Source organism: Hemiscyllium ocellatum, chromosome 12, assembly GCF_020745735.1.
Source record: "Hemiscyllium ocellatum isolate sHemOce1 chromosome 12, sHemOce1.pat.X.cur, whole genome shotgun sequence".
Lineage (NCBI taxonomy): Eukaryota > Metazoa > Chordata > Chondrichthyes > Orectolobiformes > Hemiscylliidae > Hemiscyllium > Hemiscyllium ocellatum.
Window position 1 is genome coordinate 85,135,906 of NC_083412.1, and position 22,733 is coordinate 85,158,638.

Genomic DNA, 22,733 nt, shown 5'->3' on the forward strand with positions numbered 1-22,733 from the left:
AAGCTAAATTAAAACCAAAAGAATCGAGCATTTTGAAGAGTTGAGGTAACGACACTGGTTTTATTGTCTTCTTTTATACTTTACTATTCAACTTAGAACAGTATTATAATCTACAATACATGTATAAATTATTTGTAACACCTAGAATTAAGGTGATAAACATAGGTAAAAGCAAATGAGAAAAAGATAGATTCCATGGATTTCTCAGCAACAAACCCCAATATTAACATAATGGTATTAACATAAGGGGCAGCACGGTGGCTCAGTGGTTAGCACTGCTGCCTCACAGCACCAGAGACCCGGGTTCAATTCCCACCTCAGGCAACTGTCTGTGTGGAGTTTGCACATTCTCCCCATGTCTGCATGGGTTTCCTCTGGGTGCTCTGGTTTCCTCCCACAGTCCAAAGATGTGCAGGTTAGGTGAATTGGCAATGCTAAATTGCCCATAGTGTTAGGTGCATTAGTCAGGGGTAAAATGTAGGGGAATATGTCTGGGTGGGTTGCTTTTCGGAGGGTCGCTGTGGACTTGTTGGGCCAAAGGACTTGTTTCCCCACTGTAGTGAAGCTAATCTAATTTAATCTAGAGCATCTTATTTCATTAAAATTCACAAAGGATTTACTGATCTGGCCTTGAAATTTCCTCTCAAAAATCACTGTATTATGGATTGCCTCACATTGTTCCTTTTCTGGTCGATCACCCTCCTGTTGTGGATCCATGTTCACCTGGGCCCCAAAACTGTACCCCAGCACTTATTTACCTGCACAACTCCAGCATTTTGCTGATAGCTAGCTTTCCCAAGCTGGAACTACACCTGGGTTTTCCTGAATCTTGCTCAGCTGTAGAAAGGAAGTACTGCTTGTGGCTTTTCAGCATCCACTCTCTCCTCTGCATTGCGGAATTAATGCTCTGAGCTCCTCATAGCCTCCACAGATCCCAAGCCAGCACCTTTCCCACTCTGAAGAAGAATCACTAGCGTTGAAATGTTAACATTGGTTTCTCTCAACAGATGATGTCAACTTGCTGCGTTTCTGCAGCAATTTTTATTTTTGTTTCAGACCTTCCTACTCCCTCAGTTCCCTAGGACTTCTGAGTCTTGACTGTCCAGTGCCAATCAACTGCTCTTCTTCCCGTGTCTGCGTGGGTTTCCTCCGGGTGCTCCGGTTTCCTCCCACAATCCAAAGATGTGCGGGTCAGGTGAACTGGCCATGCTAAATTGCCTGTAGTGTTAGGTAAGGGGTAAATGTAGGGGTATGGGTGGGTTGCGCTTCGGCGGGTCAGTGTGGACTTGTTGGGCCGAAGGGCCTGTTTCCACACTGTAAGTAATCTAATCTGTAAGTAATCTAAAAAAAAACCTCTTCTCTGGTAGCTAATTATTCTGAAAATGTTCTATTCTCATCCAATGCTGAAAAATGGATTTGAATAAAAATGCAACGCTCAAAAACAGTTTCAATATTAACTGATTAACTGATGTCACCTCAACAGATGTCACCAAAGTGTCAATGTAAATTTCTTCAAAGTAGTTTTCACAATCAAAACTTCAGCCATTACAAAAGAAAAGATGCTGGCTGAGGCAGACTTTTCCATAATGTGCTCATTTTGTGGGAGACATCCCCACTTCAAAATAATTCTATTCTTGATATGTATGCCCACAGGCACCTTTGTCCCAAGTTGCATTCATCGTTCAGGATAGTTTCCAGTTGCCATCATTAGGGACAAAGCTCTTTTTCGTGAAGGCATTCCAGGAGAACCTCTAGGAAGGCAGTCACGAAAGTACTGTGCTACTTTTTGCCTGGTCCCTGATGTCTCTAAGGGGGTGATGAGCAGAGATTGAGAGATGCTCCTGGGTTGTAGAGAGTGGAGTGCTGTCCAGAGATCAGAAAAGACGCCCCCAAGGTATGGAAAGGAGAACGTCCTACCTGCCCACTCATAAAATTGGCTGGGTGTGCATGCGTGGTGAGCTGAGAAGTGCCCGACTGTGTGAGATAGTCTGACCAGCTCACAGAATTTCCTCCCTCTTTTAATCTCACACTTAGCCTTCGAGAAAACGCAAGCTTCTTCCTTGTACATCAGTTAATGCCCTCATAGTAAATAGAATAAGGGAAGCGTTTGTGACAACTCAAAGCGTCTGGTGATGGGAAGGGTGAAGGAGATTATTTGTCATTAATAAATTCTGTCAACCTCAGACATTTTGGTACAATCTCACATATTCTACGCCTGGCTTCCTCAGGTGCTGAGGTCATACTTTTAACATTAGAAAAGCAAAATCAAGATTAAGAAAAAATGCTTTGAATATCCAGTGGTGCAGGTGCACTCAAAGGGATACCAAAGGGGAACATTCCCATATCTATAACCTTTATTTATTAAAGAAAATTAGTCTGATTTTCATCACACCCCCATTAACCAATTGAACAAATGCACAAAAAAACCCATAAAACTATTTGAGCAATTTACCAACTACTCTTACCTGTTGCTGACCTTTCACAGCAAATGTCAGTAGCTTTCCTGACCCTTGACCTTTCAAGCCCTTAGGGCTTGCCTTGACACATGCCTGTTTAAAAATATCTCCTCAGTGGTATTAAATGTAGACGTATTTATAGACCTTAAAATTGTAGGCAAGTGATTGTGACCCCAGTTAAATCAAACTCAGTTTGTTTGCTGGCATCTTTGCCACAGAATTTAGTAACAGTAAGGGTCTGCAGTGGATCGATTGGAGGGATCGCGCTGGATCAATTATATAAGACAACACTTTGCCATATTTTTTGCAGACAAAAGATTGGATTTGTCCACCGCCAAAGAAATGATGGAAAGGCCAAGCCCTTTAATTCTTCTTCATTGATCAGATTCCATTTACATATTGGTTAGTGTGCATTTTTTGGTCAATTTTAAAACAAATCCAGGTTTAAAAATAACCAGACTATTAGGAGCAGGAGCACAGAGTCTCTTTATTGGAGAGTGCTCTGTACTTTTTCTGTTTCTAATCGCCATGGTTTCAAGCAAAGGTTAATAAGCTTCATGACCTTTGCAGGATTTCAGGATGGTCTCTTGGGCTTCATACACTGATCCCACTCTTAGATAACTGTTCACAATGCTGTCACTTGCTCAGACTCTCTACTCCCTTGACAATCTCTCAGTGAAAATGAGGAACATTCAATCAAAGTTCACAAGAAGGCATCACAAATTACATAATTTTTTTTAGGGAGCAACTTTTCCTGAACTGCTGATTCGTGAACAAGAGAAATAAGCTATAGCCATTACAGTTGAACGGTCTAGTCATTATTTTCCTCTTAAGAAGATCCACAGCCATAATGTAATCATTCCCCATTTTAGAAAGGGGAGTGAGATACCACAGAGCACAAATCACAATGTGTTTCTTCAAGAGAGAGCAGCCCAGCATTAGACATAATTTTTGGAGTCAGGATAGAGTCATAAGTTTGGGTAATTGTTGAATGTGAAGCTCAGGGCCACATTATGATTCAAATGATTACAGTTTAGAGGAATCTCAATGTCAGACATAAAAAAAAGCTTTCTGTATTTATGTTGAAGGGGAAAAATGAAGGAATATTGATCATTGCATTTCTTGCATTGTGAAAGGCATTCTGGTGGATTGAGATCTTCCATAATCAACTTGATATCACAGACAAGAATCCATTGATTAGACAACTTCAAATTGTCCACTGGGAAGTAAATGTTCAGTCACTTAGCATCAGAGGACTCTGCTGGGCAGAGTCAGAATCATGCATGGTTGCTGTATGTCATTATTGGCTAAAGTTAAAAATCACATGACACCAGGTTATAGTCCAACAGGTTTTTTTGAAAGTGCAAGGTCTTGGGATGTTGCTCCTTCGTCAGGCTATCTAATGAAGGAGCAGCACTCCAAAAGCTTGTACTTTCAAATAAACCTGTTGGACGATAACCTGCTGTTGTGTGATTCTTAACTTTGTCCATCCCAGTCCAACACCAGCAGCTTCACATCAATATTGGCTAACCGATTCTTGGTCACCTGGGTAAATGCCAGGGCACCGAGTTGTGCAAACCTGCACAGGTTTGTAACACTTGCTAGAAATCACTGACCGCATCAACCTCCCACAGTTACCACAGACACTTTGTAGAATTGTAGAGTATCATAATGTAAATTTTACATTTTGAAAAATAAGCAACATGTAAATATATGGTAAATCAGTTGCACTAAAATATAATTTGTCATGTAATTCACATTAGTAAGGGAATACACCCTGTGAATCTGTGCCAGCTATCGGAGACTGTCCAACCTGTCCAGAATGAAGACAAATAACAACAGTAACAGTAACTGCTTCAAGTCCTAGTATGTGATTCACAATCCTATATATGCTGAACTTACAGATAGCTGAGTTAGTTATGCCTCTCCAAATGGCTTACCTGATAGGTGAAATGCAGCATTATTAATATGAATCTGTCAAACAACATATAACCTATGCAATGAAGAGTCTTCACAGCTTTCCATGGCCACATCTTGCCATTTACCAAATGGATCATCAGAGCAAACCCATTCCAGATGAAGGCAAAGCCATCTCCACATCAATCGCACACCTCTCCAGTTGACCTTCTGGAGAAAACCTCATTGAATTCCTCATTGGAAAATTTAGAGATTGAAGAAAATATGGTGGATGCTCAATAATTCACATGACAAGCACCAAGCTTACTTCTAGAGACCAGTGTTAGAAGAGTTGCCTCAGGTATCTTACTCTGACAGATTGGGTCACTGGACAGTAGCAAAACCTTATGGCCACATTGTTGGAGCTGTCCAGAAGCTCCATTACCATAAACTATATTGCAATCCACATAAAACATTAGGCTTGATGAGCAGGGAAGTTAAAAAATGTACAATCCTTCAGTTTCAATGCTTGCATCCATTGGATTATCAATCAGTGTGTGAAGAAGTTGAATATTTGCACACAGAGCAAAACATTTCTTTTGCCACAATGAACATTTCTGCCTTAGGGCAGGTACAAAAGAAGCAAAATCTGACCTTACCTGAGACAAGTGAGACTGTGTCTTTCTCCCATGACACTACAGTGATATAAGCCTCCACAGAGGAGGGGATAATGCACTTGAAGACTGCTACGTTCCCCCGCATGGCTTTCTGGTCCTCTACGCGGACTGTATAGGGCTCTCTTAAAACTGAGGACAAAATTTATAATTGGATTAATGTTGTCAAACAGTACCAATATTCATAGAGAATAAAAAATCCCAACAATTTGCCATTGCAACCAACAAGTCCATACCAACCCTCCAAAGACTAATCCACCCAGACCCATTCCCTTACCATATTATTTTACTTTTTCCCCTGACTAATGCACCTAATCTACACATCCCTGAACACTATGTGCAATTTTAGCATGGTCAATTTACCTAACCTGCACATTTTTGGACTGTGGGAGGAAACCGAAGCACCCGGAGGAAACCCACGCAGACACTAGGAGAATGTGCAAACTCTACACAGACAGTCACCTGAGGTTGGAAGTGAACCCAGGTCCTGGCACTATGAGGCAGCAGTGCTAACCATTGTGCCATTAAGCAACAATGTTCATTTGCATTTACATTGCCCCCTTAATATAACAAAATACTCTAAATTGATACCAAGTCAAGCAACAAGATATGTACAGAAAATGCTGGAGAAACACAGTAGCATCTGTGGAGAGTGATATATTGTTAACTTTTGGAGTCCTTAGAACTGAAAGGAATTGGAAAATGATATTGACAGAAAGGGGAGAGAAGTGAGTGGAACAAGTGATGTAGGTGCACACGGCAAAAGACAAAGGAAGTGCTCATGGTGGTAAAGGATATATTGAGTTGTAAAATAGGTGTACACGAGAGGCTTAAATAGGAGAAAGTAAGTCAGTAATGCCGGGGATAAAATCAATAAAGACAAAAACAAGCTGTGATATGTTGTAATCAAAATGGAGGCAGTGTTCAAGCTGTGAAGTCCTGAAGAGTGTAAATTGTAAATGGAAAATTAGGTTCCTCCAGATGGCATTGAGCTTAGCGAGAGCACTACATCAGGCCCAGGATGGAAACAGCATGACAGCAAGGTGGCTTACAGTCATTCCTACAAACTGAGGGAGGCAACGACCTAATGGTATTCAAGATGGATTGTTAATCCAGTAACCCAGGGAATGTGCTGTAGATCTAGGTTTAAATCCCACCATGGTGGGATTTGAATTTTGTAAAAGTCTGGATTAAGACTCTAATGATGACCATGCATCCATTGACGATTGTCAGAAAATCCCATCTGGTTCATTATGTTCCTTTAGGGAAGGAAACTGCCATTCCTACCTGGTCTGGCCTACATGTGAGTCTGAACCCACAGCAAAGAGTTAAGTTAACTCTTAACTGCCCACAGGACAACAAATGCTGGCCCAACCAGTATTGCCCACATCTTGTTAATGACTAAACAAAGAAGAGGTGTTCCTCAAATGTTTCACCGATGTAAAGGAGACCACCTTGTGAGTAGAGAATACAATAAGATAGATCAAAGGAAGAACAACTAAAATGTTGCTTCAGCTGGAAGGTATATTTCGGGCCTAGCACAGTGAGGAGAGAGGATGTTAAAGGGAAAGTTCTGAATAGGAGGGTGTCATGGTGGATAAGGAATAATTAGTCATCCTGAAGAAGTGGATAAGGACGTCACAAAAGGAACAGTCCCTGAGATATTTTGAGGACGGGAGGGGATGATGTGTTTTATGGTGGCATGCTGGAGTTAGCAGAAATGGCATAGATGATTCTTCAAATGTGATAACTGGTGGAGTGGAAAGTAAAGACAAGGGAAACCTTGGGAGGGAGAGAAAAGGGTCAAGCCAGGAGCAAGGAAGATAGGTCAGACAAGGCTGGGGCCCCTGCCAATGATGCAAATAGGTCAGATGATCATAGTCTGGTATGAAAGTGAGTCCAAGAGGAGCAGAGAGAGATTCTGAGCATAAAGGCAATTAAAATTACACAGAATAATATAATCAAAGCTCAATTCAATTGGTCTGCACATGGATTTTCCATACATTTGAGATATCTATTCCTGTTAATTAGATATTAAAAGACTCTTCAATTGTTTGAAGTTAGTAGGCCTTAACTGAGAATTCACTTGAGCTGATATAAATATAAACAGATTGACACAACCATTGATGGCAAAGGAGGTATATGCTTATAACATGTAACTTTGTAAATAAATGCAGACATGTGTAAAGATGGACTCCAGTTCAACTGGCTTTATAGAATCTAAGAATGGTGCATGAGGTTAGTATACTGCTCTTTCATTACTAGAACACTCATTTATTGCCTATATTGGTCAGTGCATTGAGTATCGGAATTGATATGTCATATTGTGGTTATACTGGTCAGACTATGTTGAATTCTGGTCTTCCTACTATAGGAAAGATCTTATTAAAATTAAAAGGACACAGAAAGAATTTACAAGGATGTTGCTGGGTTTGGAGAGGCTGAATAGGCTGAGACCAATTTCCCTGGAGCATCAGAGGCTGGGTGGTGTCCTTATAGAAGTTTATAAAATCATGAGGACATGGGTAGGGTGAATAGCTAAGGTCTTTTTCACAGGGTAGGGGAGTCCAAAGCTAGAGAGCATAGGTTTAAGGAGAGAAGGGAAAGATTTAAAAGGGACCTAGGGTGCAATGTTTTCACACAGAGGGTGGTGCACAGAATGAGCTGCCAGAAGAAGGGGTGGAGACTGGTACAACTACAACATTTAACAGGCTTCTGGATGGGTATATGAATAGGAAAGGTTTAGAGGGATAAGGGCCAAAATGCTGGCAAATGGGATGAGATTAATTTAGGATATTTGGTCGACATTGACAAGTTGGACAGAAAGGTTTGTCTCCATGCTGTGCATCTCTATGACTCGACACCAGCTCAGAAAAGGAAAATGAACACTTCCTGTAAAATGAAAATTCTGAAGGAGGAATTGAAAGGAATAAAGAAATTAAACTCTGTTTTGGGAGATAGCCATCAGAACTGCAAAGGTGCATGAAGTATATTCCTTCATAGACTGGAAGAAATGACTGGAGTTAAAGTGTTCCCATGAAACACAGTGATTCAAGAAGGTGGCTTTGCAAGAGCAAGTATGGATGGGCAATTAATAATGATGTCACAGGAGACATTCATATTTGAAAATGACATTTGCAAAAGGTCTCCTCTTAGATATTAACCTATTTGTACCTGTTTCAGGTGCTGAAGTACCTGTAACATATTTCTCGCAATCCAGTATTTATTTTTACAGATTTTAATTTGGTACACTGTTTAAAAATGTGTTTAAACCTATCCATCAGTAAGTTTCAAGGGCAAATTGCAAAGTAAGTGAAGAGATCACTTTTCTCCCATCTGAACCTGAACTGAACTTGAGGATGATTTTATCCTAAAGGGAAGGTAGGTTTGTTGTGAGAAGTGTGCGGTAAGGCTGAGATGTTGTCTGTCAAATCTGTCTGCTGACCCAAACCAGCATCAATGCCAACCATTTCCAGTTTCAATGGAGGCTGGAGGGCAGGTGGGCAAACAGCCCCATTCAAGGTAGACAGTTAGAATTTCCAGTTAGATGAGTCTGCGAGTCTCAATGGCCTACAGCTTTTCAGCATTAACAACAGTCAGATGCTAGATTCCTAAATGTTAGAAAAGCCTTAAAAATTTCCCCAAGGCAAAGATTGTTTTAGATTACTTACAGTGTGGAAACAAGCCCTTCGGCCCAACAAGTCCACACTGACCTGCCACCCACCCGTACCCCTAACACTATGGGCAATTTAGCATGGCCAATTCATCTAACCTGCACATCTTTGGACTATGGCAGGAAACCAGAGGAAACCCACACTGTCAGTCACCTGAGGCGGGAATTGAACCCAGGTCTCTGGCGCTGTAAGGCAGAGCCACCCATTGGATTGAGAAATTCCTTCACATCTCCCTCCTGTGAAATCTCCATGATCAAGTAGCTCCCCTACTCGTGAACTCCTCACTGTGAACCACTGCCCCCTAAACTCAAGTCCACTGAAACAAAGCTTTTGATTCATCCCTGACCTTTTAAGTCGGATCCCTTATGCTTTGTCTATCCTTCTGCCTCCTCACGTTTCCCCCAAGAAGCCGTTGAAGTACCTCTCCTCAGATCTCTTCCTCCTCACAACCTTGACCCCTGACCTTCCTCCCTCAGCTGAATTCGCAGGTCACTCCCAGATCATCCTCCACACAACTCCAATTGATGCCTTTTCTACTTTACATCCATGACAGACCGCCCCCGCCATCCCATTGGAGGATTGACCATACAGCCCAGCATCCCCTCCCCCTATTTCCACAAATAGAACCTCCCAATTCCCAACGTTTCAACCTTCCACCATTTTCTTCGGTGGGATTGAAGCTGAGGCTGAAAGCATTAGCCTGATCCTCTGTGACATTGTCATGTGCCCTAATTGTTTTCAGTCCTGGGTACCACACTTTAGGAAATACGTGAACGGCTTGGAAAGAGGGTAAAAAAGATTTATTAGACTTGGACCAATGGTGAGGGACTTCTGTTTGTGGAGGTACTACAGAACTCTGAAGTAGACTGGTTGATCAGTTGGTAGCCAGAGGACACAGATCTGAGATGTGAGAAGAATTATTTTCAAGCAGCAAGCATTCCCCGAAATAATAAGTGAAATAGCACTCAATCATATTTTGGAAAATTAATTCATACAAATGTGAAAATGAAAAATAGTTGGTTTGTGGGAATAGAGTAATGGAGTGAGACTCATTGGGCAGTTCTTGCAAAGAACTGGCTGAGATACATTGGACCAAATGGCCTTCTTCAGTGCTGTTCAACCCTATGATCCTTACTAAGCAAATACATAACCCAAGAGAAGTTCAACATTGTGACTCAGGCACGGTCCCTAGCTTGCCTGCAGAGGGTTCCGATTGTAATATGATCATTATCGCTCTCACTATCAAAATTGTCAGTATGATACTCACCAGCCTTAATGTGAATATCCTGACTTCTAATTTTCCCTGAAGGATTTTCTGCTGTGCAATAGTACGAATTGTCGTGGATCAAGTTATTAAAACTCGAAGGAGGGAAAGGGAAGATCTGGAGAGTGCCATTTGAATGGACGTGTCGAATCCCTGGGACATCGTACATCTCTTCCCCGGTTGCTAGGTACCAGCGCAGGGTTGCTGGGGGATTCCCTGATGCAGGGCATGGTAACAATGTCCCCATGGTGCTGGCGAAGACTACCTCTTGCAGAGATCCATTGACAAAGTATAAGCTGGATTGCAGATCTTCACTGGCAACTGTAACAAAGACAGACAATTTTACTTGTTTCAAAATGTAACCAAAAACAAATGAATGCATTTTAACTGAATAAAAGACTCAATTGCTAGCTTTATGAGTTGGTGACTTGGGTACCACTCTCCACTGAGTCAGCAGGTGCTAATCCTGCTGTTTTTTCCCTTTGTGTTACTACCAACAGATTCAAGAACAGCTTCTTCCCTGCTGTTATCAGACTTAGGAGCGGATCTCCCATGTGGTAGAGCTGATCTCTCTCTGCACCTTCTCTGCAACAATAACACTATATTCTGCTTTCAGTTCTAGAACCCTGATGTACTTTTGTAAGGTATGATTTGGATAACACACAAAATAATACTTTTCACTGTATCTTGGTACATATGACAATAATAAATTAGATCCAATCCAATCAAATATAAACATCAAGGCACCAACCACACATCAGAGATTGGTGAACACAAAAATACCTAAATCCATTTATTAAGAGTCGAGGAGTTGGTAGCAGTGATACACAGTTGGGGAACTTGTCCACAAATCTGAGCTGAAAGGTTCCTCACTGTGTCTGAATCATGTGACATATTGCAATATTACACCTCTTGGTATGTCTGCAGCAAACATAACGACATCCATTTGATGGTATACCACAATAAGTCCCACTGTAGACTGTCAAGCTGCTTCACCAGTTAGAGAGTTACTTTGGGAGTTTGGGGGGAGGTGTGGAGATTGTTGGGGGGAAGCTGATCACTGGCGGCTATCACAGCAGGTCTGCATTGAGAACCAGGCGAGTCGGAATCAACCTGTTTTGGGGAAGTGGGGAGGGGTGGGAATTGAAAAGAAGGAAGCAAGATCAGGAGGCTGGGTCACCCAGAGAGACCTGAGGAAGAGACTGGAGTTAAAGGCCAAACAGTGAGGGGATGGGGGCTAGTTGGATGTCAGATGACAAGTAAGTTGGGCGAATACGTGGCTTACATTTTGTGTAGCAAGGTGGACTGTTGAAATTCACCAAAGACACTTTAAACCCATGACTACTTCTATATAGAAGGACAAAGACAGCAGATATATGGGAACACCATTATCGTCAAGTTCCCCTCCAAGGCACTCACCATCCTCACTTGGAAATATATCCCCATTCCTTCACTGTAGTTGGGTCAAGCTCCTGGAATTCCCTCCCTCATGGCAATGTGGTACACTGCAATGGTTTAAGAAGGCAGCTCACCACCACCTTCTCAAGGACAACTAAGGACAGGCAATAAATGCTCATCAGCCAGCGGTGTCCACATCCCATAAACAAATAAACAAAAACCTCAGCTACAACTATATGCGCAGCCTAACAGGGTCAAGGGGCTTTGGGGCGTGGTGTGCTGGAGTTGTGGACTTTTGGGTAAAAGAGAGGGAGAGACTGTGGTATATTGATGCTGGAGGGGAGGCTGAAAGCCTCAGGAAGAAGGTTGTTTGTGAGGATGGCACTAGAGGTTACACATGCAGCAAAATCATAGAATCCCTGCAACATGGAAAGAGGCTATTCATCCCAATGAGCCTGCACCAATCTCTGGGGAGCATCCCACTCAAACCCCCATTCTATCCCTAGCTAATACACCTAACCTGCACATCCCTGGAGACTACAGACAACTTCCCATGGCCAATCCACCTAACCTGCACAGCTTTGGGCTCTGGGAGGCATTGGTGTGAAGGCACTCCAGCGTAAGTGTGAAGAACTAGAATCCATCGGATCCCCATTCAGGAATGCTGCTGGATGTTAATCTAATCCCAAACCAGTCAGCAAAATATGAAAGTGGACATGAACTCTTCCCTAAATGGGTTTATTCACTGAACCTGTTCAGACACGTCAGGACAGACTTTCAGGGCTGGTGTGACTTAAACCTGAACCTTCTGGCCCGGAGGCTGATACTTTATCACTGTGCCACAATAGCCCCACCCTCCCAGTCTGTTATAAAAACATATTAAATGATCCAAATCAAGTCAAATTAACATGTAAAAACTCCTTAAAGGAGCACTGTATCAAGAGTCAAAATTCCAAATGAAACTGAGATGAACAAGTTTGGTCTTGGGTACGCGTACGCATTCTAATCTATGTGGGGCCCACCTGGGACAGAACTCCTGAAGTATACCAGTAAACATCACTTGCTTCCTCTCCAAAGACACTCCATCTCTCATTATAATGAGGCTTTCTATCCTACCTTTTCAGAGATGTTATTACATACCTCTGGAGCAGGTGGGACCTCAATTTGGGTCTCTAGGCCTAAAGGAAGGAACACTACCACAAAAGCCTTCTCTTGTGATAAATATCTAATTTACCAATATCTTCATCAATGTATCTGAACAATATTTTTCAAAGCCTCTTGAGATGCAGTGATATCGTCCCTCTGTCTAGACTAGGAGGCTTCAAGTTCCACCTGCTCCAGAGGTAAGATTTCAGAACAGGATGAGTACAAAATATATATAAAGAAATTACTAACACATGTATTTCTGATGCTCTGGAACCCTGACTTAACAGCTATTGCATTTCAAAACTGAATGGTAATGATGCACATGGCCACATTGTCATAGTTAAAATTTTAATCCATCACATTGGATCAGATTGGTCACCTGCTCTCCTTCTGACCTCAGTTTAAAGCAGAAATGGGCTGGAGGGAAAGTGAGCTTGTATCATAAAACATTTCCAGGACTTTAATCCCCAGCAACTGACCCCAACCCACCCATTGAATCAGTTAACATTGGGCCCGATGTTTCTAGATTGCAGGGGTGGGGGAGGGGTTAGGAGAAAAGAACTTAGTTGAAGTTAAAATCTAATTCTATCAAGCAATACCATTTTCCAAAAAGGTGAATCGATTTGCCAGGTTCCTGCATGACGCAAACAAATTTAATAAAACAAAAACAAAAAGTGAGCTTGGGTTGTTCAGCAGAAATTAATAAACAGAAAATGACCATAAGTCATAGATTAAAGTTTGAAGACATATCTGTACAATGTATTAACATGTGGCAAGGTGAATGGATTTTGCTGCAATTTATCCGTGTCCATCTAGTGCCAACTGCTGACAAGTTGTGACCAGTTTTCTGATCAATACTCAGTCCCAGATGGATTTCTACCCCAAGGGGCGTCCATCTGGTGGTACCTGGTACAGTTTGGATATTACCTCTTGCCTCATCTTATATCATCTACAAAGGCAATCTGAAATGATGATGTCCATGTAATTTAATAGGGACCCTAGAATAGGCTCAAGCTAACTCACAATATACAGACGCAGCAACAAAAGACCATCAACGACGGGTCTCTGCAGGAGGGAGAATGCCTCACAGAATCAAAGATAGCTCTTAGAATGCAGGATTACATTCTTCACTGTTTGTTCAATAATGCATGTTGGGTAGTACTTTGTACTGTAGGCTCTCCCTTTAGGCATTCCTTCTCTTTTAATTAATATTTCAGCAAATATTTGGAGGATGAACAATGGAATATTATAAAAGGTACACTCAGCTGAAGCACCATCAATAATACAGCGGCAGTGATTTTGAGTGAATTAAGGTCTGCAAATATAGCTAACCAGTCATCAAATGCAATATTACTATGTCTCTGGCTCACTTTTGATTAAAAGGTTGCCACTTTCCCAAAATTCATCTCAAGTAAGACGTTAGCCTTTGGTGTCTATTTTAAATAGGGGTGTGAGGTGAGCTGGGGAAAGGCAGTGTGGACAAAACCTAATGTCATGATCTCATTAATATATATCCGACACTTTCCTGAATGCGACAAGAACGATTGCGAATCAGTCGGATGGAGCAACTGGAGTGTGCCGGGAGATGGTCGGAACAGACCATTGGAAGGAGCCTGTGGCATTTCTGGTAATTGCATCCGGTGAATGGGAATCCCGGGCACAAAACAGGAATGGAATCGATCACTGGGAAGGTCCTGAACTCTTCTTCCAGGAGCCAAGGAATCGTTCTTACTACTTATGACCCACAAAGACATCATCTTAAAAATAAATTCCAGGCCACACCAGTCCTTCAATCAGTGCACATGTGAGTAGATGGGTCTATATAGGAGCATTTCATCCTGCCAAGGGATTGTGAGCATTTTGGGGGTGGGGGGTGGGGAATAACAAATAGTAAGGCTATACAAGCAATTTGCTGCAGGCTCCCTCCTCTGCCACCCACAAACTCACCAGCAGGGGGCCTTGTACATTTCTGCCCATAGAGAAGTGAAAATAAATAGCATAGAGGGACCTTAAGGAGAAGCTCAGTAATCATGGAATCTCTACAGTGTGGAAGCAGGCCATTCAGCCCATCGATTCCACACCAACCCTCCAAAGAGGTCCCACCCAGCCCTATCCCTGTAACACTGCATTTCCCACAGCCAATCCACCTAACCTGTACATCTTGGACTATGGGAGTAAGCCCACGCAGACACGCAAACTCCACACAGACTGTTGCCAAAGGGTGGCTTCCAGCCTGGGTTCCAGGTGCTGTGAGGCAGCAGTGCTAACACTGAGTCACCAACCTGCCCTAAGTATGTGATCAAGAAAGAAAGAGGAAGACATGTTTATGGACTGGGATGAAATAACATAAAATGAAGCCTAACTGGAAAATGAAAGGACTTACTGTCTCGAATGGTGTGTTTCTGTAGTGTAATCTCCATATATGGGGCATGGTTTCAATGATCAAGTGATTGTTCTTTATTCCACAGACAAAAAAATCAGCGATTTGTTTTCTAACTATTAGATCACTTGTAGTGATTGCAATGTCAAATTTCCACCAGTCAGTATTGGACCTTTGCTGCAAATGTGTTGCTGGTCAAAGCACAGCAGGCCAGGCAGCATCTCAGGAATAGCTATTCCTGAGATGCTGCCTGGCCTGCTGTGCTTTGACCAGCAACACATTTGCAGCTGTGATCTCCAGCATCTGCAGACCTCATTTTTTACTCGAGTATTGGACCTTTGTTCGACTTTATAAAAACTGAAAAAAAACTGCAGATGCTGTAAATTAGAAATGAAAACATAAGTTGCTGGAAAAACTCAACAGGTCTGGCAGCATCTGCAAAGAGAAATCAAAGTTAATGTTTTGGGGTCCAGTTTTGAGGAAATTCTGAGGAAGGATCACCAGGCCCGAAGCATTAACCTTGATTTCTCTTCACAGATGCTGCCAGACCTGCTGAGTTTTTCCAACTACATTTGTTTTTGTCTCTGTTCTACTTAGTCATGTATGGAAACTTTAAACAAAGACTTAAAAGTCATTAAACAAACAAACTAATTACTTGAGCAGTTAGAATCCAGGGCTGGAACAGCTAAAATAGAGTGATAACAGAAAAACAGACAATAAATTTCCAGACAATGACTAATAAATATGAGGTTATCCACTTTGGTAGAAAAAATCAGGAAGGCAGATTTTAATCTGAATGGGGATAGATTGGGAAAGGATAAGGTACAATGAGACCTGGGTGTCCTTGCACACCAGTTACTGAAAGTAAGCATGATGGGCCAGCAAGGCAGTAAAGAAGGTAAAAGGAAAGTTGGTGGCTTTCATAGTGCGAGGATTGACTTGGAGAGATGACATGCAGCAATTATAGAAGAATCATATCACCCTTACAATGTGGAAGCAAGCCATTTAGCCCATTGAGTCTCCATCGTAGCAGAAAGATGTTCTGAAACTTGAATGGGTTCAGAAAAGATTTACAATGATGTTGCCAGGGTTGGAGGATTTGAGTTATAGGGAGAGGCTGAACAGGCTGGGGCTGTTTTACTGAGAGCATCGGAGGCTGAGGGATGACCTTGTAGAGGTTTATAAAATCATGAGGGGCATGGATAGGATAAATAGACAAAGTTTTTTCCCTGGCGTGGGAGAGTCCAGAACTAGAGGGCATAGGTTTAGGGTGAGAGGGGAAAAATATAAAAGAGACCTAAGGGGCAACTTTTTCACGCAGAGGGTGGTACGTGTATGGAATGAGTGCCAGAGGAAGTGGTGGAAGCTGGTACAACTGCAACATTTAAAAGGCATCTGGATGGATGAATAGGAATGGTGTGGAGGGATATGGGATGGTGCTGGCAGGTGGGACTAGTTTGGGTTGGCATGGACAGGTTGGACCGAAGGGTCTGTTTCCATGATGTACATCTCTATGACACTATGACTAATCCTTCAAAGAGCATCCTACACATAAACAAACCCTCACCCCTAGCCCTGTAAACTTGCATTTCCCTTGGCCAATCCACCTAAACTACACATCTTTGCACTGTGGAGGAAATCACAACACCCAAAGGAAAACCCTGCAGACACGGGAAGAATGTGCAAACTCCGCACAGTCACCTGAGGCTGGAATCAAAACTGGGTTCCCAGTTCTGTGAGGCAGTAGTGAGCCACCATGAACCCACAATTGTACAGGGCCTTGGGGAGTCTACACCTGGAGTATTGTGTGCAATTTTGATCTCCTGACACGTTTGTCAGTCTGATTCCTGGGTTAGCAGGACTGACATATGAAGAGAGACTGGATCGATTATAGTTATGTTCAGTGAGATTTCAAAGAATGATGAGACATTTGATGGGAATCTACAAAATTCTAATAGGACTATTAGGGAAAATTGGGGTAACAGAAAGTTCTTGATCACCAGAGAATCCAGAACCAGGGGTCTGAAAGGGGTTAGGCCGTTTAGAACTGAGATGAAGAAAATTTTCTTCACCCAGAGCATCGTGAGACTGTGGAATTCTCTTGCACAGGAAGTAATTAAGACCAAAATATTGAATGTTTTCGATGAGGAGTTAGAATTAGTTCTGAGAGCTAAATGGTTGAACGGATAGGGAGAGACAGTGGAACAGGGAAATTAGTTGCATGATCAAACATGATATTATTGAATGGTGGAGCAGGTTCGAAGGGCTGACAGGCCTGTTCTTGATTCTATCTTCTGTATCCTTGAACTTTGATAGCTAGCTCTTGAAGAATCTTTTAGATTAGATTAGATTACTTACAGTGTAGAAACAGGCCCTTTGGCCCAACAAGTCCACACCGACCCTCCGAAGAGCAACCCACCCCAGCCTCAATCCCCTACATTTACCCCTTCCCCTAACACTACGGACAATTTAACATGGCCAATTCATCTGGCCTGCACATTTTTGGACTGTGGGAGGAAACTGGAGCACCTGGAGGAAACCCACGCAGACACGGGGAGAATGTGCAAACTCCACACAGACAGTTGCCTGAGGTGGGAACTGAACCCAGGTCTCTGGAGCTGTGAGGCAGATCTGAATCATTTTTATATCTACTCTCTATCAAATGTTGATTCATCCAATGTATATTTCTATTTTTGCTTACTACATAAAGTTTAATAATGAATCAGTTAATAAAATAAATAATTATGCAATACAGCTGAAAAAAATAGCCAAAATTTAGTGGTTACTTGCTACCTGAATAGTTTTGCCCATTATGTGATTGTCCTAATTCACTTAATTTCCGCAACACTTTACCCATTATGAATGGTCACTTGGTAGTGCAGACCTTAAGCACTGCTGAAAAAGACACATCTTCATAGAATCCCGACAGTGTGCAAGTAGGCCATTCAGCCCATCCAGTCCACTGTCACCATCCAAAGAGCAATCCATCCATACTCACCCATTCCTATAACCCTACATTTCCTACAACTAAACCAATTAACCTGCACACTTTCTGGACAGTATGGACAATTTAGCATGGCAAATCACCTGACCTGCACGCCTTTGGATTGTGGGAGGAAACCAAAGCACCCGGAGGAAATCTGTGTAGACACAGGGAGAACGTGCAAACTCCGCAAAGAAGTGACCCAAGGCAGGAAGCAAATCCTGGTCCCTGGTGATGTGAGGCAGCAGTTCTACCACTGAGCTGCCATGCTATCTCAATTTTGTCGAAGCATTTAATCTTGGACTCATCAAGATATTTCATAAAAATAATAGTTCAAAGGGAACACAAACATTTGTACTGCCTGAGTGCAGAATGCTAATTAGTCGGCAAATGGACCCTAATTGGTAGAGGCACTACCTTAGAGAATGTACCCATTACTGATGACTGACAATTAACTGCCAGATTTTGCTTAAATTTTAAACCAGACATATCAATTCTAATTTGGCAGGGCCTTGCCTTCAGAAATGAACAAACAAGTGACTGTCACCTGTTTTGTTGAAAAAGACATAATGGACATACCTGCCCTCACTATCGGCAAAGAACAGGACCATGTATACTGATGCATAGAGCTTCCAGTACACACAAGAGCACCAACCTCTGAGCACAACTGACTATCTTAAATTAGGACAAACAGTACAGACTACAGATTCAAAAACATCAGCAACAGTTCTCCTTCAAGATCCTCCACTCCACACTCACAGCAATGCGTCAGCACCTAACCTCTCTAGAGTCAGCCCTGCCTCAGCTGAGGGCACACTCTCTCAGAATTGCAAAGGACCCACTCTGTACTACATCCTCAGGAGAATTCATACTCTCAACAAACAGTATTTCAACTCCATCTCAAACATCAAAAACTGTAAGTACAACAAACTTTTATCTACCCACCTTCATAACCAGCACTCCTCAAACATTCCAGAAGATCCCTGGAATGGTAGGTCTAACATACGAGGAACGGCTGAGGATCCTGGGATTGTATTAATTGGAGTTTAGAAGATTAAGGGGTGATCTAATACAAACTTACAAGAAAATACATGGCTTGGAAATGGTGGACGCTAGGAAATTGTTTCTGTTTGGCGAGGAGACTAGGACCCGTGGACACAGCCTTAGACTTAGAGGGGGTAAATTCAGAAATGCGGAGACATTTCTTCAGCCAGAGAATGGTGGGCCTGTGGAATTCATTGCCGAGGAGTGCAGTGGAGGCTGGGTCGCTAAATGTCTTCAACGCAGAAATTGATAAATTCTTGACGTCACAAGGAATTAAGGGCTACGGGGAGAATGTGGGTAAGTGAAGTTGAAATGCCCAACAGCCATGATTGAATGGCGGAGTGGACTCGATGGGCTGAATAGCCTTACTTCCACTCCTATGTCTTATGGACTTATGGTCTAAGATTCCCCCGGTCTCTGGAACTATTAGCCATGCGGCTGGTGCAGCTGCCACCCCCTCGCTGATTGATGATGTCACTTCCACCCCCCAACATGGCCATTCCCACAACCACTTCCGCCCCTCACAATTCCTCATGCACCACACGTGACATCACTTCCACCCCTCACATCATCGCTGATGTCGCACGCTCAGTGACTTCCGCCACCCCTACTGCCGAGTCTGCCACTTCTGCCCCCACCAACGCCACTCACCTGCATTCTGTTGACACGCCCCCCCACAGACCCCGCTGTCACCATTCCTGGCCCCCAGAACCCTGAGGAAACACTACCCCTGCTTATGACTCCATCCCCATTCCCTCCACCATCACACCCACTCCAGTTACCGGCTCTGCCCCACTCCCAGCTCCACACCCACACCGAGTCCCAGCTCCCAGCTGAGTTTTCACCATCCCTCCAGACCTTCCCCTCACTGAGGACGAACGATCAGTCCTCAGCAAAGGACTCAACTTCATCCCCCTCCATCCACGCATCAATGAATTTAATACACATCGTGACGTCGAACACTTCTTCCTTCGCCTCCGCCTCCGAGCCTATTTTCACAATCAGGACTCCCGCCCACCTTCCGAGGACCCCTTCGCCCACCTCCAACACACTGCATCCAATGTACACTTTGCACTGGCCTATTACCTGCCCTCAACCTCTTCATTTCCAACTGCCACTGGGACATTAACCGCCTCAACCTGTCTACCCCCCTCCCCCACTCTAACCTCTCGCTCTCACAACGCGCAGCCCTCCAATCCCTCTGCTCCAATCCCAAACTCACCATCAAGCCAGCAGATAAAGGGGGTGCAGTGGTAGTCTGGCGCACTGACCTTTACACCGCCAAATCCCAACGCCAACTCGAGGACACCTCTTCCTACCGCCCCCTCGACCATGACCCCACCCCCCATCACCAAACCATCATCTCCTAGACCATACAGAACCTCATCACCTCAGGAGATCTCCCACCCACAGCTTCCAACCTCATAGTCCGGGAACCCCACACTGCCAGGTTCTACCTCCTTCCCAAGATCCACAGGCCTGACCACCCTGGCCGACCCATTGTCTCAGCACGCTCCTGCCCCACTGAGCTCATCTCTACCTACCTCGATACTGTCCTATTCCCCCCTAGTCCAGGAACTTCCCCACATAACATTAGAGACACCACCCACACCCTCCACCTCCTCCAAGACTTCCGTTTCCCCGGCCCCCCAACGCCTCATCTTCACCATGGATATACAATTCCTCTGCACCTCCATCAGCCATGACCAGGGCCTCCAAGCCCTCCATTTTTTCCTCTCCCGACATCCCCAACAGTACCCTTCCACCGACACCCTCATTCGTTTGGCCGAACTGGTCCTCACACTTAACAATTTCTCCTTCAAATCCTCTCACTTCCTCCAGACCAAAGGGGTAGCCATGGGCACACGTATGGGCTCCAGCTATGCCTGTCTCTTTGTTGGCTACGTAGAACAGTCGATCTTCCGTAATTACACCGGCACCACTCCCCACCTCTTCCTCCGCTACATTGATGACTGCATTGGCGCCACCTCGTGCTCCCGCGAGGAGGTTGAGCAATTCATCAACTTCACCAACACATTCCACCCTGACCTTAAATTTACCTGGACCATCTCTGACACCTGCCTCCCCTTCCTGGACCTCTCCATCTCCATTAATGACGACCGACTTGACACTGACATTTTTTACAAACCCACCGATTCCCACAGCTACCTGGATTACACCTCTTCCCACCCTATCTCTTGCAAAAGTGCCATCCCGTATTCCCAATTCCTCCGCCTCCGCTGCATCTGCTCCCAGGACGACCAGTTCCACCACAGAACACACCAGATGGCCTCCTTCTTTAGAGACTGCCCTTCCCATGTGGTTAAAGATGCCCTCCAACGCATCTCGTCCACATCCCGCACTTCCGCCCTCAGACCCCACCCCTCCAACCGTAACAAGGACAGAATGCTCCTGGTGCTCACCTTCCACCCTACCAACCTTCGCATAAACCAAATTATCCGCTGACATTTCCGCCACCTCCAAAAAGGCCCTACCACCAGGGATATATTTCCCTCCCCACCCCTTTCCGCCTTCCGCAAAGACCGTTCCCTCCGTGACTACCTGGTCAGGTCCACGCCCCCCTACAACCCACCCTCCCATCCTGGCACCTTACCCTTCCACCGCAGGAATTGTAAAACCTGTGTCCACACGTCCTCCCTCACCTCTATCCAAGGCCCTAAAGGAGCCTTCCACATCCATCAAAGTGTTACCTGCACATCCACTAATATCATTTATTGTATCCGTTGCTCCCGATGCAGACTCCTCTACATTGGGGAGACTAGACGCCTCCTAGCAGAATGCTTTAGGGAACATCTCCGGGACACCCGCACCAGTCAACCACACCGCCCTGTGGCCCAACATTTCAACTCCCTCTACCACTCTGCCGAGGACATGGAGGTCCTGGGTCTCCTTCACCAGACGCCTGGAGGAAGAACGCCTCATCTTCCACTTCAACCTCAGGGCATCAACGTGGACTTCAACAGTTTCCTCATTTTCCCTTCCCCCACCTTACCCTAGTTCCAAACTTCCAGCTCAGCACTGTCCCCATGACTTGTCCTACCTGCCTATCTTCTTTTCCACTTATCCACTCCACCCTCCTTCCTGACCTATCACCTTCATCCCCTCCCACACTCATCTATTGTACTCTATGCTACTTTCTTCCCACCCTCACCCCCCTCTAGCTTATCTCTCCACGCTACAGGCTCTCTGCCTTTATTCCTGATGAAGGGCTTTTGCCCGAAACGTCGATTTTCCTGGTCCTCGGATGCTGCCTGAACTGCTGTGCTCTTCCAGCACCACTGATCCAGAATCTGGTTTCCAGCATCGGCAGTCATTGTTTTTACCTATCCTAAATTGTTGTCAGTTTAATTCTTCACAGACTCAGGATTATCCAGTAAATGCTGTCCAATTGCAGAATTGCATCTAATGTTGAATTAGTTTAAAACCAGTGTGTTTACATTTATGAAGTACATACAGAACTTCTACATTGCAGTGTCCATGTGCATCATGGATATTTCTAGCCTATTCACCAACGTACCACTGAAGGAAGTCATGGATACTTGCAATGCAGCACTGTACCATGGCAATCTAGACTTGCCACTGTGGCATGAATCAGAATTCATTGAACTAATAAACTCAGAAACTCATGCAGTCGAGCTCTGTTCTTATGATACTGTGTGTGCCCAACTGTTGATGTTGTCCCTGAGATACCCTCTAGACCCAGTTCCATGAGGAGTTGTCTTTGATGGAATGATATGTAACCTTTCACCCTTTGTCAATATTTAGATGATACATTTGCTGCATTTGAAACCACACCT

General features: G+C 43.9%; 1 protein-coding gene across 5 annotated transcripts in view; it reads right to left on the bottom strand.

The window, feature by feature from the left end:
* Positions 1-10,226, bottom strand: part of LOC132820866 (cell adhesion molecule DSCAM) — a 597,498-nt gene extending 587,272 nt beyond the window's left edge. For all 5 annotated transcript variants that reach the window (XM_060833222.1, XM_060833217.1, XM_060833218.1 and 2 more), the window contains exons 1-2: positions 9,968-10,226; positions 5,012-5,158 (exon numbers count right to left, since the gene is read on the bottom strand). In XM_060833222.1, coding sequence (XP_060689205.1) covers positions 5,012-5,158; positions 9,968-10,211 — 391 coding nt within the window. In that variant the 5' untranslated portion in view covers positions 10,212-10,226. The remainder of the gene's footprint in view (positions 1-5,011; positions 5,159-9,967) is intronic.
* Positions 10,227-22,733: the final 12,507 nt, after the last annotated feature.